At 37.4% G+C, this 17883-nt stretch overlaps 1 protein-coding gene and 1 long non-coding RNA gene across 2 annotated transcripts in view; one reads left to right on the top strand and one right to left on the bottom strand.

Annotated features, from left to right (window-relative positions):
* The window catches only part of PRKN (parkin RBR E3 ubiquitin protein ligase), a 621897-nt gene extending 614922 nt beyond the window's left edge, over nucleotides 1–6975 (bottom strand). Inside the window, 2 exon segments of the mRNA XM_080584783.1 lie at nucleotides 6413–6480; nucleotides 6567–6975. Of these exon segments, the coding sequence (XP_080440909.1) occupies nucleotides 6413–6480; nucleotides 6567–6679 (181 nt within the window). The 5' untranslated portion in view covers nucleotides 6680–6975.
* A 235-nt stretch (nucleotides 6976–7210) lies between these two features.
* LOC308191893 lies at nucleotides 7211–17468 on the top strand. Its single transcript, XR_013948360.1, has 2 exons — nucleotides 7211–7328; nucleotides 14259–17468. It is a non-coding gene; the product is annotated as an uncharacterized lncRNA (long non-coding RNA).
* The last annotated feature ends 415 nt before the right edge of the window (nucleotides 17469–17883 follow it).

The raw sequence follows: 17883 nt of genomic DNA, 5'->3' as shown, positions 1-17883 counted from the left end.
GCAGCACTTCATGGAAGTAAGTATTTCTTTGTTCTTCCTGCTGACTGCTCTCTGTTTAGGTTATTTCCCTCAGAACGTAGCACCAGCATTAATCTCAGAAAGACATGGGGTACTATGGACCAGAGGAATCTATAAGGTACCGTGCTAGTAACTGCCCACCACTTAGCTTGAAAGAATATTCCCAAAGAACTCAGCTGCTTAGCATTTATTTGATTTGTATTCAGCTGGCTGTAGTAAACAGAAGTTTTAAAGCTAAAAATATTTTTTAATTTAAATTTTAATTATTTAAAGCAATTAATAGCATTATCACCTCCGCAGTGACTTATATTAATAAATTCAATGTAACGAGATGCTTCATTCATATAAATACAACACAGAAATTCACTAGTTCTCAAACACAGTATTTCTATCCCAAAGACCTCGCGTTTCAAAAACAGTCTGATCTATCACTTCACCCACTACCAAAACAGGGTCAGCAACAAAATTCAGTCACTTCGGATACAATATGTTAAATAGCATTTCCAAGCTAAATAATTGTTAGTGAAGGCAACATAAGCAAGTAAACAAGATTGTGACAAAATCTTGTGCAGCTGAAGACAGCACCGCTCCAGGCCACCTGGCCATGCCTTATGCATCCAACCGAGATACCAAAAGAAATGTGCACCTGCATCCCAGCTGTGCCTGTTTACAATTCAGCATCTTAGTACAAATTCAATGGGAAATTCAAGTAAATGCACAGATGCAAACTGGATAAGCTCAGACACAAGCACACAGTGGGGAGGAGGTGCTGGGGATCCGCAGGATGCCTTGCGAAGCCTGCAAGCAAGCTGGTGGGCTGACACCCCTGCCAGGACCACAGCAGGGCATTGCTCAGAGCCCTGCCATTCTGCAGCCTTTCTTTTTGGCAAGTCATACCAAAAGTGCCAGGCTTTAAAAACCACTGTCATCAGTTCTACAGATTTTCCAGTGCTGAATCAAAAAGATAAATATTGCACGCTTCTCACAAGCAGAGTCCCAGGTGCCTCCCAACTGTGAAGGCAGTCCCAATATACAGAACCAAAGAAACTGAACTGTGTGCCAAGAGTGGAACAGGTTGTCAATGTTTTTACACTGACAAATGCAAAGCATAATTTTCAATTTTGACATAAAATAGCCAATTCCTTTTCTGCCTTAATCAACAATCCTGCTTTTCCCACACGCCAAACAAGCTGTAATCTACAAGGGATGAGCTGAAGCAACAGAACGTACTCATTTAAACTTTAAGGTCTTAGTACTTATTGCTGAGCAATGACACTGAGTCCATGATAGTTATGACAGCTCCAAATATTCCTTGTTCTGCCTCCCTTCTAGGGGCAAAAAGTGTATAACCAAGGTTTAACCCAAGGACAACATGAAATATGTGAAGCTATTTTTTTCCAGAGCCCTTTCCCTACTAAAGTCAGATGACAAGACCTTTAAAACGTATTTTCCTAAGAATGAAAAAATTGTCTTGTGACATCATCTGTCTGTGGTGATCAGTTCCTTTTTGGCTCAGCACATGACTTGAGAACATGGCCCTTCTTAGCTCAAAAACTCACATGAGAATATATGAGCCCTTCCTTTTCAGTATAGATATTAAATTATATATTAAATTATTCTCATAAACTGGGATTAGTAGTTTATTCATTACAACTAACCAGCTTAGTGCAGATAAAAAACAGGATGCACAGAGCAGGTAAATAACAGAAGAGAAGGTAGAAATGAGGATAACGTAAAATCCTCACCACCTGTTAGAGCAGTCCCTGCTGCCAGCCCCTCTGCTACAGTACAATTGGGAATTACCTCTCAAGGAACAGGCTGAAGGCAGCTGTACCTTTCTATTTCATTATATAAAATAGAAACTTTTTTTTTTCAGATGCTTGGGGCTCTTGCATCCTCAAACAAATGGCAAGATGCTGTTTTATTATTTTAATATTTATATTTAAAGAAAATAAGATGTTTTTGAAGGCACCTTATAAACCCAGAGTTAATATCAACTGCTGCTTCAGATTTCTACAGTCTGAATTATGGAAATCCTACCATAGGATAGATGTAGTGTGAGAAACTAGCAGCAGAACACAATATAATGTGATGGCAGTAAATCTTGTTCCACAACTTTTTATTATTTCCTGGTTTTCAGCATGCCAGGGGAATTGCAAAAAGGGAAATAAGTAAAGGAAAAGATTAAAGAGGAGCAAAAAAGAAAAAGAGAGGAGCTGGGGAGACTGTGCGAGCTGAGGTCAGGACTGTGATGGAAAAGCTGACTTGTGACAGGCTTTTATTAAACAGCCAGTCAGCACCTGTTACTGAAAGTCCACATAAACGGTTAAACAATTCTGTTCAAAGATCTTTGAAGAGTCTTTTTGCAGCATCTCCAGCAGCCTGGAACTGCTTGCAGCCTTCTTCGTAGATGTGTTGGTTCTGCGTCAGAACAGGAGACCTTCCCAGCACTTGCTGTTCCCAGGAACACTAGGGAGCAGGGAGGTTCACTCACAGCCATTTTAAATTTATGCCCTACATCCACTACATCAAATCCTGCTCTGAAGTCTGCTGTCACTTCCATAAAGCTCAGGCTACCTGGCTTTCCTAATTTTGTTCTTAACATATGTATATAATAAAATTAAATCTCATCATTAGAGTAACCAGTCCCTTAGGAATTTGTGTAGTCACAGATACCTTTCATCAGTTAGCAAAAATACCTTCATTTCTCTCCAAGAAAACTCTCAAACAGATGTCTTTTCATCAAAAAGTTGCCAAAATTCTCACAAATTGGAGCAAACTTAAGATAGTAAGATCCAGGTACTCGATGCCCTTCCACTGATCATACTGCCAGTGATTCCCCTCTGTAAAGACGGAAATCTAGCTAGAGAACCTCTACTGTCTACACAAGGAGTGAGACAGTATCTTAGTGATTTCACATATTTCATCTGTGGCTGAATATCAACACCTGCACCTGCCCTGAGACCAGCAGGTTGCCAATACTGCAGATATTGATGAATTGGTATGATGATTTTCTGGCAAAATGCCCTGCTGTGTATTTTGCACCAGGTCAGGTAACTGCAGACTGACAGGTATATGCAACAAAGTTAGCCACAACTTAATGAGTTAACATTCATTGCTGAGCCATGATAACTGGCTACATTAGGCCTCTTCGATCATTGCAACTGTAAAATAAAACACATTAATGTAAGCCAACTTCACAGCCACAGCAGAAAAAGAGCCTACACAGGCAATAAGGAGCAACTCATTAAGCTAAAGTAATTTGGTTGCTTCTGATCATTTCTAAATTACCTTCACCTAACAAATGATTTTATGATGTAGTCACACATAGAGCAATGCAGTAATCTAATATAAACAATATCTATAAAACCCCATCCTTAGTGAGGTTATTCCTCTCCTTAGTAAAGGATAAACTGTCTCATAGAAACATCTTTACTTCGAGCTAGCACTAAATGAATATCATAAAAAAATGTTCCTTGATTAGTAACTCAATGTTTTAGATTAGATTTCTGTTTTATATCCTTTTTAAATAAAAATCATGATTGACTTTTATTCAAACAACTATTTATCATGGAAAGCAACATAGCAGTATTCATAACTGCTATATTCATACCTCATGGCTGTTTTCTACAAAATCACTAACAGCATGGAAAGGGTGATTAGGGATTGGGCAGTCAATTCTGTTGCAAGATTTAGAGGGCATCAAGCTGAGCTGGTAGGAACTAGGTTCAAAACAGACAATGCTACAAGGAACGGACCGGACCCTCTGGAGCTCTCTGCACCAGAGTTGTAGTAGATGCAAAATGCATAGCTTGGGCTCAAAGGGAGAAAAGAAACTGACTGACATATTCTATATGAATAAACTCTCAGTAAACTCTCTACTGAAAAGGACACGATAGCATATACTAGTAAGAAATAGTTCACATGTATGCTTCTAGCTTGAAGGGCCAGGTCTTCAAGTCATGTGCTGAGCCAAAGAGGAACTTACCACTGCAAGGCCAGTAAAATAAACAAATACCAGTACAAGTCTTCCCCCAACACCACACCTGTTTTCAGGAAAATACTTTTTAAAGCTTCTGTCATTTAAGTTAAAAATAGTGGTGAGCTGTGAGAATATCAGGGAGACATATCACCTATCCCTATCACTTTCCCTACTCTCTTTCTTGAGGCCTCTGCTTATGGTCACTGTCAGATACAACAATGCATTGGGTTAAACAGACTCTGGTGTACTCTGGCAGCTCTTCTGTAGATGTCACGGACTTGCATTTCCAGACACGTCGTCCATAGAATGTAACAATGAGTGAAATCCAGCAAGTAGTCAGGTTAACAGTCTCCCATCTCTTCCACACTACTGAGTAATCCAAACCCAGTACAGACACAATTCAAAAAGAGAACCCACTACTACCTTCCTTTCTGCTAGAACTACACGTGCACATGTTATTGCTTTCTTATATTGCAGTGAGAAAAAATTTAAACACAGCAATTCTCACAGTAACCTAATTTTGTTCTAGGAATTATGTCTCTTAATCCAAGAGACAAGGTAAATTTGTCCAGTGAATTATTTCCTGTGAATAATTCACTAGTTTTACTGTACCCAAATTCTCTTTAAAGTTTGAGAAATGCATAGCTAACTCAAAACTACAATTATGATAGTATTTCCTTAAAAAGTCTCTTAAAAATGCTATTTTCCTAGCTATTTTGTCCTGATTTATTGGCTGCTTATATCAGCACAAAGCTGCCATGAACTTCCTTGATACAAAAATCAACCTACATTCATGTTTCATTTTAAATAGACGCATACTGTTCTTTAATGCGCTTGGATATGGGTAAGAGTCTTTAAACTCTACATATTTCCAGCTATATGCTACAGCTGTCTGTATTAATAAGAAGTATTACATTTAAAAATAAAGTGTATACTCTTGCAGCTTTTAAATTACCCCTGTCCTGTGGAAGAATGGACCTATATTTTTGCAAAGACTGCATGAGTTCAATGAAAGTCATAAGAGGGTCAGAAAAACGTAAGTAGGAAAGTCGGACTTGTAATATATTGCAATAGCTTTAAGGCTGTAAGAGGGACTGCAGGGTGGCAACTGCAATAATGAGATTTCACTCTTTTAACAGTTATGCTCATTTGCAGTTCCCCAGGAAATTTAACACATTTGTCTTATAGTGTCTACATTCTGTTAGATACTAGAAGCATTACTTGACAGCTGAAGATCCACTAACACGATGTATGCTAAATGTGGCAGCTGTCATACTTCACTAAGAAAGGAGCTTTCCAATCTCATGAAGTTTGTTAGCTGTTCAGTGCAGGACAAAGGAGCATCAGCATTCATATTACAAATATTAAAATATGGACAAAAATGGCACAGATATATAACATGGAATGGATACATAAAAACAGATTCGTTCCATACGTAAAAAAAGACCAGAAATCCAAGAGAAAACATATATACCTACCCACCTACCTATATGAAACTCCTTATGTTCACTTTGTTTAACTTCTACAAGAGCTACTACAAATAAAGTCAAAACTCAAGGGAATAAAAGTTGTCACAGTGCAGGCCATGGTTATCCCAATACATGGTTATATGTGATATAGCCAAGTGTCTTGCATTGAAGGAAGGGGATGAAGCCAGATACTCCAGAGAAAAGAAACAGAATAGTGCTTATTCCTCCAGCATTTACGTGTCCAACATTGATTTTTTTTCCCATGTCTAATTTTCTTTGCTTTTACTCATTCCATTTGTGGGTATTCCAGTACCATTACAATCACTTTTTCATTTGTTTTAGAAGATACGCAAGTGACATTACAGTTCAATCACTGAGCACTCAATTTTAAAGCTACTTTTTATAGCCCTCTTCTTAAGCATCTTCACGATTAACCTGTTTTACTAAAAAATAGTTATCCCTCCAAGTAGAAAAGTAAGCTTCAATACGGTCATAGCCCTGCTCATCACCTTTAAATGGCGACCCCACTGTATTTCCTCATGCACTTCTTTCCTTTCAAACCATAGGCAAAAACCCGCTCTCTCTCCCCACCCCAGACCAGTCTTCCCAACCACAGAATTACTGCAGCAGCAGATGACCTACAAGGATGATTGCTCTGCAAAACAGCTTGGGAAGACGCTGTCAGGACCCTGGAGGCACCACTAGTCCCAGCTGTTCCTGCCTGGCTTCCCCCATGGCCTCTCTCACACCGCCCATGACCAGGACCTCTGGAGCCATCCCACCCCTAGAGCCGCCAGTCCCTAGAGCTATCAGAGATGGTGGCAGTGCCCCTGCCCAGACAAGGCTCTTGCTGTTCCCACCTGGGCTTCCAGATGGACAGGACTTGTCCTGCCACCAAGCCCACCCCCAGCCTGCCCCCCACCACACACACGGCCTCACTCACCCACTGTGGGACCACACTCCTGCCTGGGGCTGCTCTGCTCCCATGGAGCAGCCATACTGGGGCTACTCCTACAAAAAGCCACACAGTAATAAAAAACAAAAACTTTTCAGTCACAGAAGAAGTAGGAACCTCAAAACAAGCTCTAAGACCTCACCTATGTGGAGAGCGACTGAGAGCACTGCTGGTGGCAGCTGGCTCCTGTTTCTTAATCAAGATGTAACAGGGACCAGGTGGGTGTGGGCGAGCCCAGGTTGGCACAAGGGACATGCTGCCCTTGCTGGTAATGGCACAGCTGAGCTCTTCTGCTGCCTTGGTAGGGATGGGAAGTGATGGTGTGACAGGAGACCTGGTTAAATCTCAACTCTCAGGCCCTGCTGGAGCTGGTCGGCCGCTGGGCAGCCCACAGCCTAGGGCCTCAGTGCAAAAAAAGGTCCCTGCTGACTGCCCAAGGCTGGTGGCCATGGCGTGCAGCCTAACCGTAGTGCCCACTGCTCTCCATTTGAGGTCTTCTGGTGTGATTTCCAAAATTGCTGTCATGTGAAACATTGAGAACAGGATGAAACGCATCAGTGTGACAGACTGCTCAGCAAAATGATACCTGCTCTGCTGGAGACCCTCCTGAAAATGCCACGATGTCTCTCCTGGACTCCCAGTGGCTTCCAGCAGCAGGACTGCCCATAGCCAGCAGGCCTGGGCTGCCTCCCTGCTGTGTAGCCAAGCATAGGGCTCTCCAAAACCCCAGATGCTCCACCACTGTGTGAGACACAACCTCTGGTTCCACAGCACTTGGCTTCCCACCTGTGCTGCGTTTTGCAGGGCCACCCACTGCCTGCATCCCTGGCATGGACAGACCACGGTGGCTGCTGCAGCTCCCCGCAGCCTGCTGTGACTGAAGAGTTTGCAGAATGGTGAACTGGTAATGGTTTTGATCCTATTAACATTTGAAAAATATGTTTTGTTCCAGAACGTACATCACTTTTGTAGCAGCTTGAAATTCACCCTCATGGTTACTTTTATTCTCTGACAGGTCTAAGTTAAACTCTCTAGTCAAAATTATACCCCCAATTTCTGGTTAAAAATCCCATGTAATTACTCTAGCTTTAGCAAAAATATCTTACATAATTGCTGCTATGACAGTAAGAAATAACCCTTTAACGTTAGAGACCTATAAAATTATGGATCAAACAAAAAAAATCTAATCGTAGAATAGAAATGTGTATCCATTTTCTCTTTCAAATTAGTTTACAAAATAAATAAATAAATAAAAATTCCAAAATTATTATTCTTTTTTTTTTTTAACATTTACTTTTGCTATCTAGCTCTCACTTAAATATTCCTACATTAAATACGTCTTAGAGTAGATTCTAAGTCCCTGACACAAGAAAATATGCAGCAGCCACTGTTGTCAGGCCTAAACACGTGGCCTGAATTGACTGCCAAAAATAGTCTGTCATTCCTACTGTAAAACTGCTAGTTAGCTGGAAAAAAGAAACACATTTCAAATACACCAGTGTTATACCAAAATTGTATGAATTCAGCATGTTCTCTGAGCATAAAGAAATTAATTGCACCTATTCAATATATACCGTGTACTGTCATTTATAATCACCTCTTGATTATATTAAATGTATAAAAGTAGGTGTGCATATATATATACGTATATATATGTATAAAATCCCCATTTCAGAATGTTGTCATTTTTTGTACAAAGTGAAATCCTTATTCACTGAGAAGACTTAGACATGAACTTGCTGAGTAGGATGAGAGTAGGAACTACAGTACTCAGCTAACAAAAAACAAAAAAATGCTTACTGGGCAGATGAATCATATACTATTACAAATACGAAAAATGAATTACTCCAAATCATACAGAAATGCCAAAATACAGAAGGCCTCAGATTAATAAATGGTGATGTATATAGTATATCAGCTGAATACAATGGGATAAAAAATGGCAAAACATTGCAGATACTGTAAAAGAAAGGCTTCTATTTTCTTTCTCTCTTTTTTTTTTGTTTTTTTTTTGAATCACCACTAAGCACAGCTAAAGCACATTGTGTGTATATATATATATTACAGATATGCACACCAAATAGTGAAGATCATGTGAAGCTGTGCTGTGCCACAACTTTAGGGCGTTTCCTGGCACTTTACCTCTGCCAATCTCTTTTGCTGGATTTACTTGTAATATTCCACACATCAATGACTTTGAGCAAGATGTTTTCTGCCTTTCTGTGTCAGATACAGGTCAATAGCAGATATGAAATTCGATAGTTCAAGACCTGCAGACCTATAATTTCAAGATATATTTTACTAGAAAGCTAGGAAGCTATAGGTTTTGATATTAAAATCTAGGATGACTATATAAAGTACTTTCATCATTAAAAAGGAGGCCTCAATCTGAAGTTTTAGCTTATTGCCATGATAGATCAAAAGACCTGATATATAAGAATAGACTACTGTATCTAGCTCAGGCCATAACTCCTCTGGAAAAGTACATTTCTATTGGCAAATGCAATGTACCAAAGCCAAAAGTTTTGTTGGTATGTATGATTTAATGAGCACTAGATAAAGAAAATGATTTAAAAGATTTGCTTTGACAAAGGCAAGATCTGCACAAATTAAAATTTGACATAACAGCTGAGTTGATAATAATAGGATAAATCATTTTCTCCTTGCTGAAATGAAATGTTATTTAAAACAATTTTTAAGTTAAAATATCACTTCCATTTTTTTCTTAGATCACATTTTAGCCTCCCCTCCCTCCCAAAAAAGCACATTTTTTTTCCTCTTAATAATGAAGTTTAATTTTTTGAACAAGCAGAACTATAAATCTACATTTGATAATGTGTGATTCTTTGAGTTGTTTTCTGCCATACATTGGAAAAGCTGAAGCTTAGAAGGGAGGCAGTAAGTACAGGCTTCATCTAGCCTTTGAGAATATGTAACAGTGCTACCAGCATGCATCTGCATTGTACAGTTCCACAAATTCTCTTGCAAAAATCTTGTTCTGCATGCCTCGCTTCCATAAGTGGAAGACAGAAATGCACCACCATTACTGTGGGGCATATGAGGCAAAATACAGTTTGAAACAAGAGAATCTATCTTAATTTTGTTTGATTTTAAACAGATTGTTCTGAGAGTCTTTTAACTCTCTAAAGAAAATGGTGTAGGCTAATATTATGTTATTATTTTGGACTGTATGTTTTGTTTCCATTGTTCCTGTTGTCAGGAGAAATTAGGCTAAAAGAGCAATGTAGTCTTCTATAGGATTTGTACATTTTCAAACACTATTTTGGGGCCTGAAATAACAGGCAGTCCTTTTTGCTGAAGGCATTTTTTTATTCTAACTCTGAATATCCCTATAAGAAGATCCATCTCAATTTCATGAACACCTCAATACTTCTCAAGATTTCCTTTCTTTATGATAAAAACAGGCACACAGCTGCAACCAATCACTCCCTGTGCCAGCGCATTTGTCAATTAGTTGTAAGGAAATTTCCTAGCACATAAGGCTTAGTTTATGATCAGTCAGGAAATTATGGTCTATTATGCAATTTTATTCTGGTCTGTGATTGACTGTACATCAAAGGGCCACTCAATGGCAGCCACCAATACTTGTTAAGGTAAAAATAGTTTCATAAAAGCAGATGGTGAAAGCAAGACACCAGTAGATCAGAAATACTGACTATAGTATACTTTATACGAGGTTTCTAGAAATAGAAAGGAAGGATTTTAACACATAGTGCTCCTTTGCTGTGTACTGACATTACAAACTGTATGGTGTTTTCAGATATAGTGGAAGTTTGCCAAGTTCTCCTGATAAAAATTCTTCCTCCCACCCTATTTAGAGAGGTCTTGACATCAGCAATTTTATACACATAAATAGCTATTTTTTCTGTAGCATATGGTTTATACAGAGGTTCTCTCAATATGTGAAGTTACGCATATGAATAATTCTGCATACAAATACGTTTATTGAGCTCAGTGAGACTTGGAAGATTTTACAAGGTTTAGGGATAAAATGATTCTGACATATATAGAACAATAATTTTAATACATCCATATTAGTGACATATTTTTTAACATTGTATGAACCCAATTACTTATGAATGTAGAGAAACTGAACTGTATCAACTTAGGCAATTGATATATGTGAAACTAGAATAAAATCAGATCAAGACATATTTAAATAAAGCCATAAAAATGTTAAGCCAATCACCCAGCTAAAACCACACCTTTGTAAAGGCATGTGTGAGCTCTGAACAATGATAGACATTTAAACTGAGCTACTATGGAAATCTAAAGGGCAAAAAAAAATTACAGAAACAGGTAATTTGGTTAGATGTTTAGAAATGTATTTAGAGAAACTTACCAGTAAAATTAAATTAGTTCCAGAAGAATAAGAATTCTGAACAAAAACTGATACATGCAGAAGAATTTGAGACATTGCTTATTTATGATAGTACATATGGAGGTAACTGCAAAATTGCAAACATTTATCATCAGATAGATGAAACGCTCCTTTTGCTTATTGAAAAAAAAATCCAGAAGACCTACCACATGTCTCATGATTTTCAGATAATTAACATAAGTCACTTTAATAGGGGAGGGGAGTTCTTTTTTAAATTTGCCATAACACAGTTATTTTTATTTTATTTTATTCATGATTAATGTAATTGAAACAGCAACAGCAATTAAACAGTTATATTATGTTAGTGAAACTGCTTCATTGCCGTGATAAACGACTTCTATGAGGATATTACTCAAAACAAGCGGAGAAACCCAATGTATTAAATCAGGTTAAAAAGGGAATGTTACCTTCCCCAGAATCCAGCCTTTTTGAAGTTGGCATTTTTTTGTGCTTTTCACTTTGAGTCTCACTTGCCTAGTGAGAGGTAGGAAGAATTTCTAAAATCCTAGAAGTTTCTGGCTTTCACATGAAATTATAGGAGCCTGGAGCTAAATCTAGGAAACTGGTGGACATCTTCAATAGTGTGGCTCAGGCCTATCCATGAAATAATGTTAAGCCCTTTCATCTTAAAAATAACCACGACTCATGTAGAAATGGATGCCCTGTAAAACAGAAGGGAGCGGCGAACATCCTGATTTAACAAAGTGATAATCCTTAGCTGGAAATGGCAGGAAGACCCACGAGACCTCAGAAGCCTGAGGCCTGTATCCAGAAAACATTCACAGAATAACTGCTTTGAGTGACTCATAAAAGATTACTTGAAAAAATATAGTAAATAAACTCTGGGTCTTTTTGCTGCCTAAATAAACCAGGAACCTAGAATTCTGCAGTTCAACTCATTTAATACCTTTAAAAAAATTTAAAAGTAATGCTTGCATAATATATAATGCCTCAACAGAATAGAATGCTGCTCTGTATTGCTCTGTTGCAGGTGCTATTAAGAGGAGGTAGGCTCAATATAACCCAACTTGGATTCTTCTAATACTGCTGTGGGAGTGTAATTTTCTACTCTGAAAGAGTCTCCCTCTTACATTAATTTTATCTGGAAGAGTAAATTACAAACATACAGAAATATATATATATATGTTCAGCTTCCTTTCAAATACTAACTGCACCAAAGTTCTGAAGTAAGCCTAGATCTAAAAATTGTCCCAAACACACACACACACACAAAAAAAAAAAAAAAAAAGATACGGTAACTTAAAAAAACAAAAATGGAAAACAGCTTACGTAAAGGCAAGAGCATTTTGACAAACCTATTTTAATAGATCTGCATTGATGTGTAAACTGAGATTGTGCACTGTTATTGCAATGATTTTCTGAAGGTCATTAAGAAGAAAAGACTCAGGAGACTGCATAAAAATACGAAAAGCAACCTCTTTTGAAAAAGACAGCTGCCTTGACTTTAATGACCACACATGCTTTGGGTACTGACTCACCACCTATGCCAGTGCAAGCTTTGATACAGCCAAGAAGCAGTTTGGGCCTGAGAGCAGAGCTGGCCACATCGTGATCTCTGCTCTCTGGCAACATCAAAGCTGCTCCAACAATCCTCCTGAAAACACATAAGCTTATATGAAACACATTAGAAATGCTGGCATACGGTGGAAAAATTATCTGGTATTTCTTTTAGAATCCACTCATCATACATATATTACCAATTTGCACACTCTATGTATGAAAGCACTACAAAGAGATATACCTGTTATACATACAGTGTGTATGCATGTATACACAAATAATTATATATATATTGCAGCTTTGGAGGGAGAGTATCAGCTTAATAGCAAAACTTCAAGAGTCTGTATAATTATGAGAAAGGCTAAAAGCTGAAATGCGTCCTAATTTCTGGATTTAGAAAGCTTTCCATCCATAACTCAGCTACAAAGCTCATCATACTGAAGAAGGGGATTAGCTTCCTGTTCTACACTGATGGTACTGAAGCAGGCCTTGGCACTCATTTTTAACATCACTCGGTCTGACTCCATCAAAACTAGTCCTAGTTGTTAGTTAAAGGACTTTCCACTGTTATGAGAAACATAATCAAGTGCAAGGTGAAACACAATACTAACTTCCAAATACTGTGGAGTCTTTTCTGAAGATTTTTGGGTGATATGGAAAGGAACCAGATCAATCTAGCCCCATATTCAGTTCGCTAGATTAATGGTACTATATGTTCTGTGTCACTAAACAATACTAAAAGTGTTTTAATAATTTTGATATTTCCATTAAATCTCTTTCTATTTAATTACACACTTTAAGAACCAATGCATCAGAGAATAATTATGCAAGAAAGCATTATTTTAAAAATGGATCCAGAAGTATACAGTTGATACAGTATCAAATATCCTGACCTCATGAACTGTATTCCAGAAATATCTGCCAATCAAGAGCCACAAGGTTCATTCCAGACATGCTGGAGACATGGAGGCTGCTCTTTGGGCGCTACAATCGAGAGGCAAAAAATTACAGTGGCTTTCTGGGGATCCCTACCTCTCCACTGAAGGACAGACTAGGATGTATAAATGGATCCGTAGATAGTTATGGCCAGCCTCTCCAGTTCTTGCTGGCTCACAAGCTATCCAAAACTGTAAATTATTCTTATCCAAGGAAAAATTATATTTATTATTTATTTATTAATATATTATTGCCATCTGGTTGAGAGTACAGAACTTTGAATATTTTAGAATTTATCATATAAATATTTGGCTCACAGATTATAAATAATTATGAACATGAAATCATAACTTTTATTTTCTTTTTTTTTTTCTTTTTTTTTCAGAAAGGATTGTTAGTTCATTAAGTCATTGAGAATAATCACTTCTGGGAACTTTTGGTATAATATTCTAGTATCTACCTAAGTCTGTGACAGGTTCATATGGATTCACAAAAATGTCAACATATTAAAACAGACTATACTAAGCTCTGGGTTTGATAACAACATGTATTTTTGAAGTGCATACCCATGGGTACTTGTTAAAGAAACAGAATATAAAACCTTACAGAATATTACAGATACCATCATTCTTATGAATATCAGATAGAATATAGTAAATAATTTAAGTATTAGAATAGTATTTAATATAAAGACAGAACATATTATGGGACTGTGAAAAGAATAAGCATTTTGGCAAACTGATTAATTTTCCCATGAAAATATTTTAGAAAACTTCTATGCATTAAGACTTGATATTCTATTTCAGGAAAGCTGTATGCGACATTCTGATTTTTTTTTTCCCCAATAATTTTATTTTATTCTTTCAAAATAGTTTTACCTTTCAAAATTTAACACAAGAACTCAAAACAGTAGTTTTGCATCCCAATCCAGAATTAGTTCCTTCTGCCTGTAATTGTGATTTTTTTTCTTTCCAGGATGGAAAACACATTTCCTGAACAGATATGATACAGATATACCAACTTGAATTACATAAGAAATAAACCCCAAAAGCGTTACCTTCCAAACCAAAATGTGGTGCAGAATAAGAGAACTACATGTGACCATAATTTTATTGCACCCAAAGAACATTGCTTTTCTCCTGCTGCTATTTATAAAAGCAAAGAAATGGAAGTAAAATGATAGATTCAGGTACTGTTTTTAAAAAAAATGGTGAAATAGCCTGCTTGTCAGTGCTCAGGTAGGAAATTACTCGAGGATATGAGAAGATACAGACTTCGGGACTGTTAAGGATCTCTATTCATCATTCTATTGAGTAGTCTGGAAGGGATACACTCTATCTTACTGGGGAATTTTGCCAGTCATTGAACCAAAATTTTAAAGAGCTCATGTTCAAATGTTGTCTGGGTGCTTGTAATATTGACCTGGGATATAGAATTTTTTTCTTCTAGGTTGTACTCCAAAAAATATGGAAGTATATTAGAAGAAAATGTCCAAAGATGCTATTTTTTTATTCAACTCTCAACCAAAAGTGTGATGAAATTAAGATGAAAACCTAGATTAACCTATATCATTTCATACAGGTGTTGTCAGTCCAAATATGAACCAAGCAAATGATTAAATCAAATTTGGAAATATAAACTTCTGTATCTTGAATAAGTTTCCTATGTGTTTTTAGATAAAAAGGAGATGTGAACCTCCTTCCTTGTTCATTTCATACACCTTGCAGGAAAACCCTCTAAGAAAACAATCAGGCAGACTGATCTGAATTCAAGAATGGCTTCCGAATTACAGCTGCGTAGCTTTTTATTCAATTACTATGTTATTAATCTGTTTATTTCCTTGCATATGATAATTACTGAAAACAATTCACCGTTTCTTTTTAGTCTGATCTGCACCACAGTTCACATCAGCATTTAGAGTGACTGCTGTCATCCTGACAATTAGGACTAGCTTGTCTGAGGAGTTTGTAAGGTAGTGAACAATCACTGCAATTCATCGCAGTGAGACACCCCGTTGCGTTCATGTGTGCAGGGGACCATTGTCAGCACTAGGCTTGATTTAGGTGCAGAAGGAAAGATTTCTTGCAAAGCTGTCACTGAGACTTTCACAAGATGGGAGATAAATATCAATTTTAAAGCAATTTTAAATCACTGAACCCCTATGATGGAAGAAGGCTCAGGGGAGGTGGCCAAGGGCAATGTGCTCCCCAAGCTGAGGGAAGGATGTAGGGAGTGACTGGCGACAGCTGCTGCAAAGAAGGCTGAACTTAGCTCAATACAGAGGCCCAGAGGATGGTCTTTGGTCTAAATAAATGGGTATATCAGCTGGATCAGCCAGCTGCATCAGTTCAGTGGATCAAACAGTTATTTCAATGGAGTGAATCAACCAGCAGTGTAACTGTTCATCCCTGACTAAACTGAAAGAGCACAGATGTCCTGCTGCATGCCCCAGACCAGGGAGGGGAGTATACATGCACCTCAGCCAAATAAAGATTATAAAAAATGGAACAATGAACAAAAAGTCCTTTGAAGATAGCAATGGGCTTGAGCTGACACTCAATCCATGTATTTCTTCCTAGCCACTGGGGATACCCAGCATGATGACAGCAAGTATATTATACAGACAAGTAATGGGAATCACAGTCATGTTGTGATTCAACTGAAATATTGAAACTGCTATACTCTGCAAAACGTAATTTCTCTTGCTATTGTTACTTAAATGTATTGTAACATTGCTCTGCTAATACAAAATTCCATGTAATGTCACACAGTTTTAAATAAAATAAAAAAATGGTATTAAATATCATACCTCCCACTTGCAGAATATCTTAAAGAATATGGTAAGAAAATATTGGAAGTATTGGGCTCCAACAAAATGAAAAGTTTCCTGTCATTTACATAATATGCTCATTTATTTACCCATACTGGATGAAGTCTGAATACTTAGAAGACTTCCTTTCAGGAAGGAAGGACAAACGATGAATTGTACCTAAAGGATCATTTTTTAATACAGAAAATAAGATAAAAGAGGTGCTTGTTTCTAGCCTTACTGTGCTATTCCAGTGCTATGAGCTAACAAAACCTTTACTAATCGATATTTCAAACATACTAAATAACAAAGTCAGAAGTTCATCGACTACAAAGAACACCAGTGAAAACAAGCTCAGTATTGAAATGTGACTCTGTGACCTTTGTTTTGGTTCTGCAGTTGTACCATGAGATTTCAGTCTCCCCTGCCTTGTCATTGAATAGGTGATGCTGTGACAGGTCATTTTCAGTAAATTATTTTCAGTATAAGAATTGATCGAGTTAATTGTGGTGGTAACTGCAACAGGTCTTGCTCTCTAAGCAGTGTTACTTTGTTCAACACATCATATCACAGAAAGTTAAAGCCCTGTAAGTAGGTTTTTATGCTGAGGCAAAGAGCATACATTAAAATGATGAATTGTTGGGAATCCTGATCAGAGAGAGGTAAATTTGTATTTCCTGCTTGAATAAATTTTACTGTCTTACATTTTGTTTGCAGATAATGGAAGCATGCATTTTGTGACAAAATAGGCCTACTCAAGCAAGTAGATGCTCAACCAGCTCTCAGTCATTGTCACAACGGAGGGAGTAACTGTGGTATTTCCAAGCAGCTGCTGTTTGCAGAAATAAATCATTGCAATATAAAACTAACGTTGGGGAAATGACAAGCACCTATCTTTTTCTTAATTTTATCTGCATACACAGTACATTAGATGTCTTAAAAATTATTTTTATAATAGTTCCTACTAGTTGTGGAGTAAGTTATCTCATTATCTGCTGGCCGATGGCACTAATATCCAGCTTCTTTTACAAAAACATAAAACTCCCATTATGGAGAAGTTAAGTATAACAAATAATAAGCTACTACAAAATTCTTCAAGAATTGATTTGTTTTGTTCTAGGAATTTCTGAAGTTGCTTATCATTGCAAATATCAAATTAACTTTAAAAATACTAAATAACCTGGGTTGTCAGAAGGGATTACGGATGTTTTCTTCAGCTGTCACGCTACATCATTCCGAGCTATCTGATTATCTGTGGACTAATGTATATCCTAGGACGTAACAAAGAATATCCTGCAACTGCTCTAGAATCTTCCCCAACTAAAAATACGTCGTCCCTCTAATAATAATCTACCATGATGGTAACAATATTTCAACACCAGATCTTACTTGAAAGCCATCATTAATATTTATTATCTGTAGTCCGTCTCTGTAAATATATCCACATACTGGTCTCCAATTAAGGTCAATCTGAAGAAATACAGTGTCTCACAGCATGCTTTGTCTACAATTTTAATTCCTGTGTTTTGAAATATGTTTACTAATGCCAAGCATGAAAGAAGCAAAGCAATTATCTACAAGGGAAAACAAAAAGCTTCAGGAGTTCCACTGAGACCTCAAAATCATGCCTAAGGGCAAAATCAATCCTTATGTTAACAGAAATGTTGGGGCAGCAATTGTCTCCGTCAGAATGATTATTCTCTCCGATAACAACAGGGTGACAGCAATCACTAAGCATTTTTCCTTAGGCAATCTGCATAAATGTACAGACAACTTGTTCAGGCCTCCCTC

The sequence above is a fragment of the Anser brachyrhynchus genome (assembly GCF_964034855.1).
Source record: "Anser brachyrhynchus genome assembly, chromosome: 3".
NCBI classification, from domain to species: domain Eukaryota; kingdom Metazoa; phylum Chordata; class Aves; order Anseriformes; family Anatidae; genus Anser; species Anser brachyrhynchus.
The sequence above is the reverse complement of the archived record's forward strand: the minus strand, read 5'-3'. Positions and strand labels throughout refer to the sequence as shown.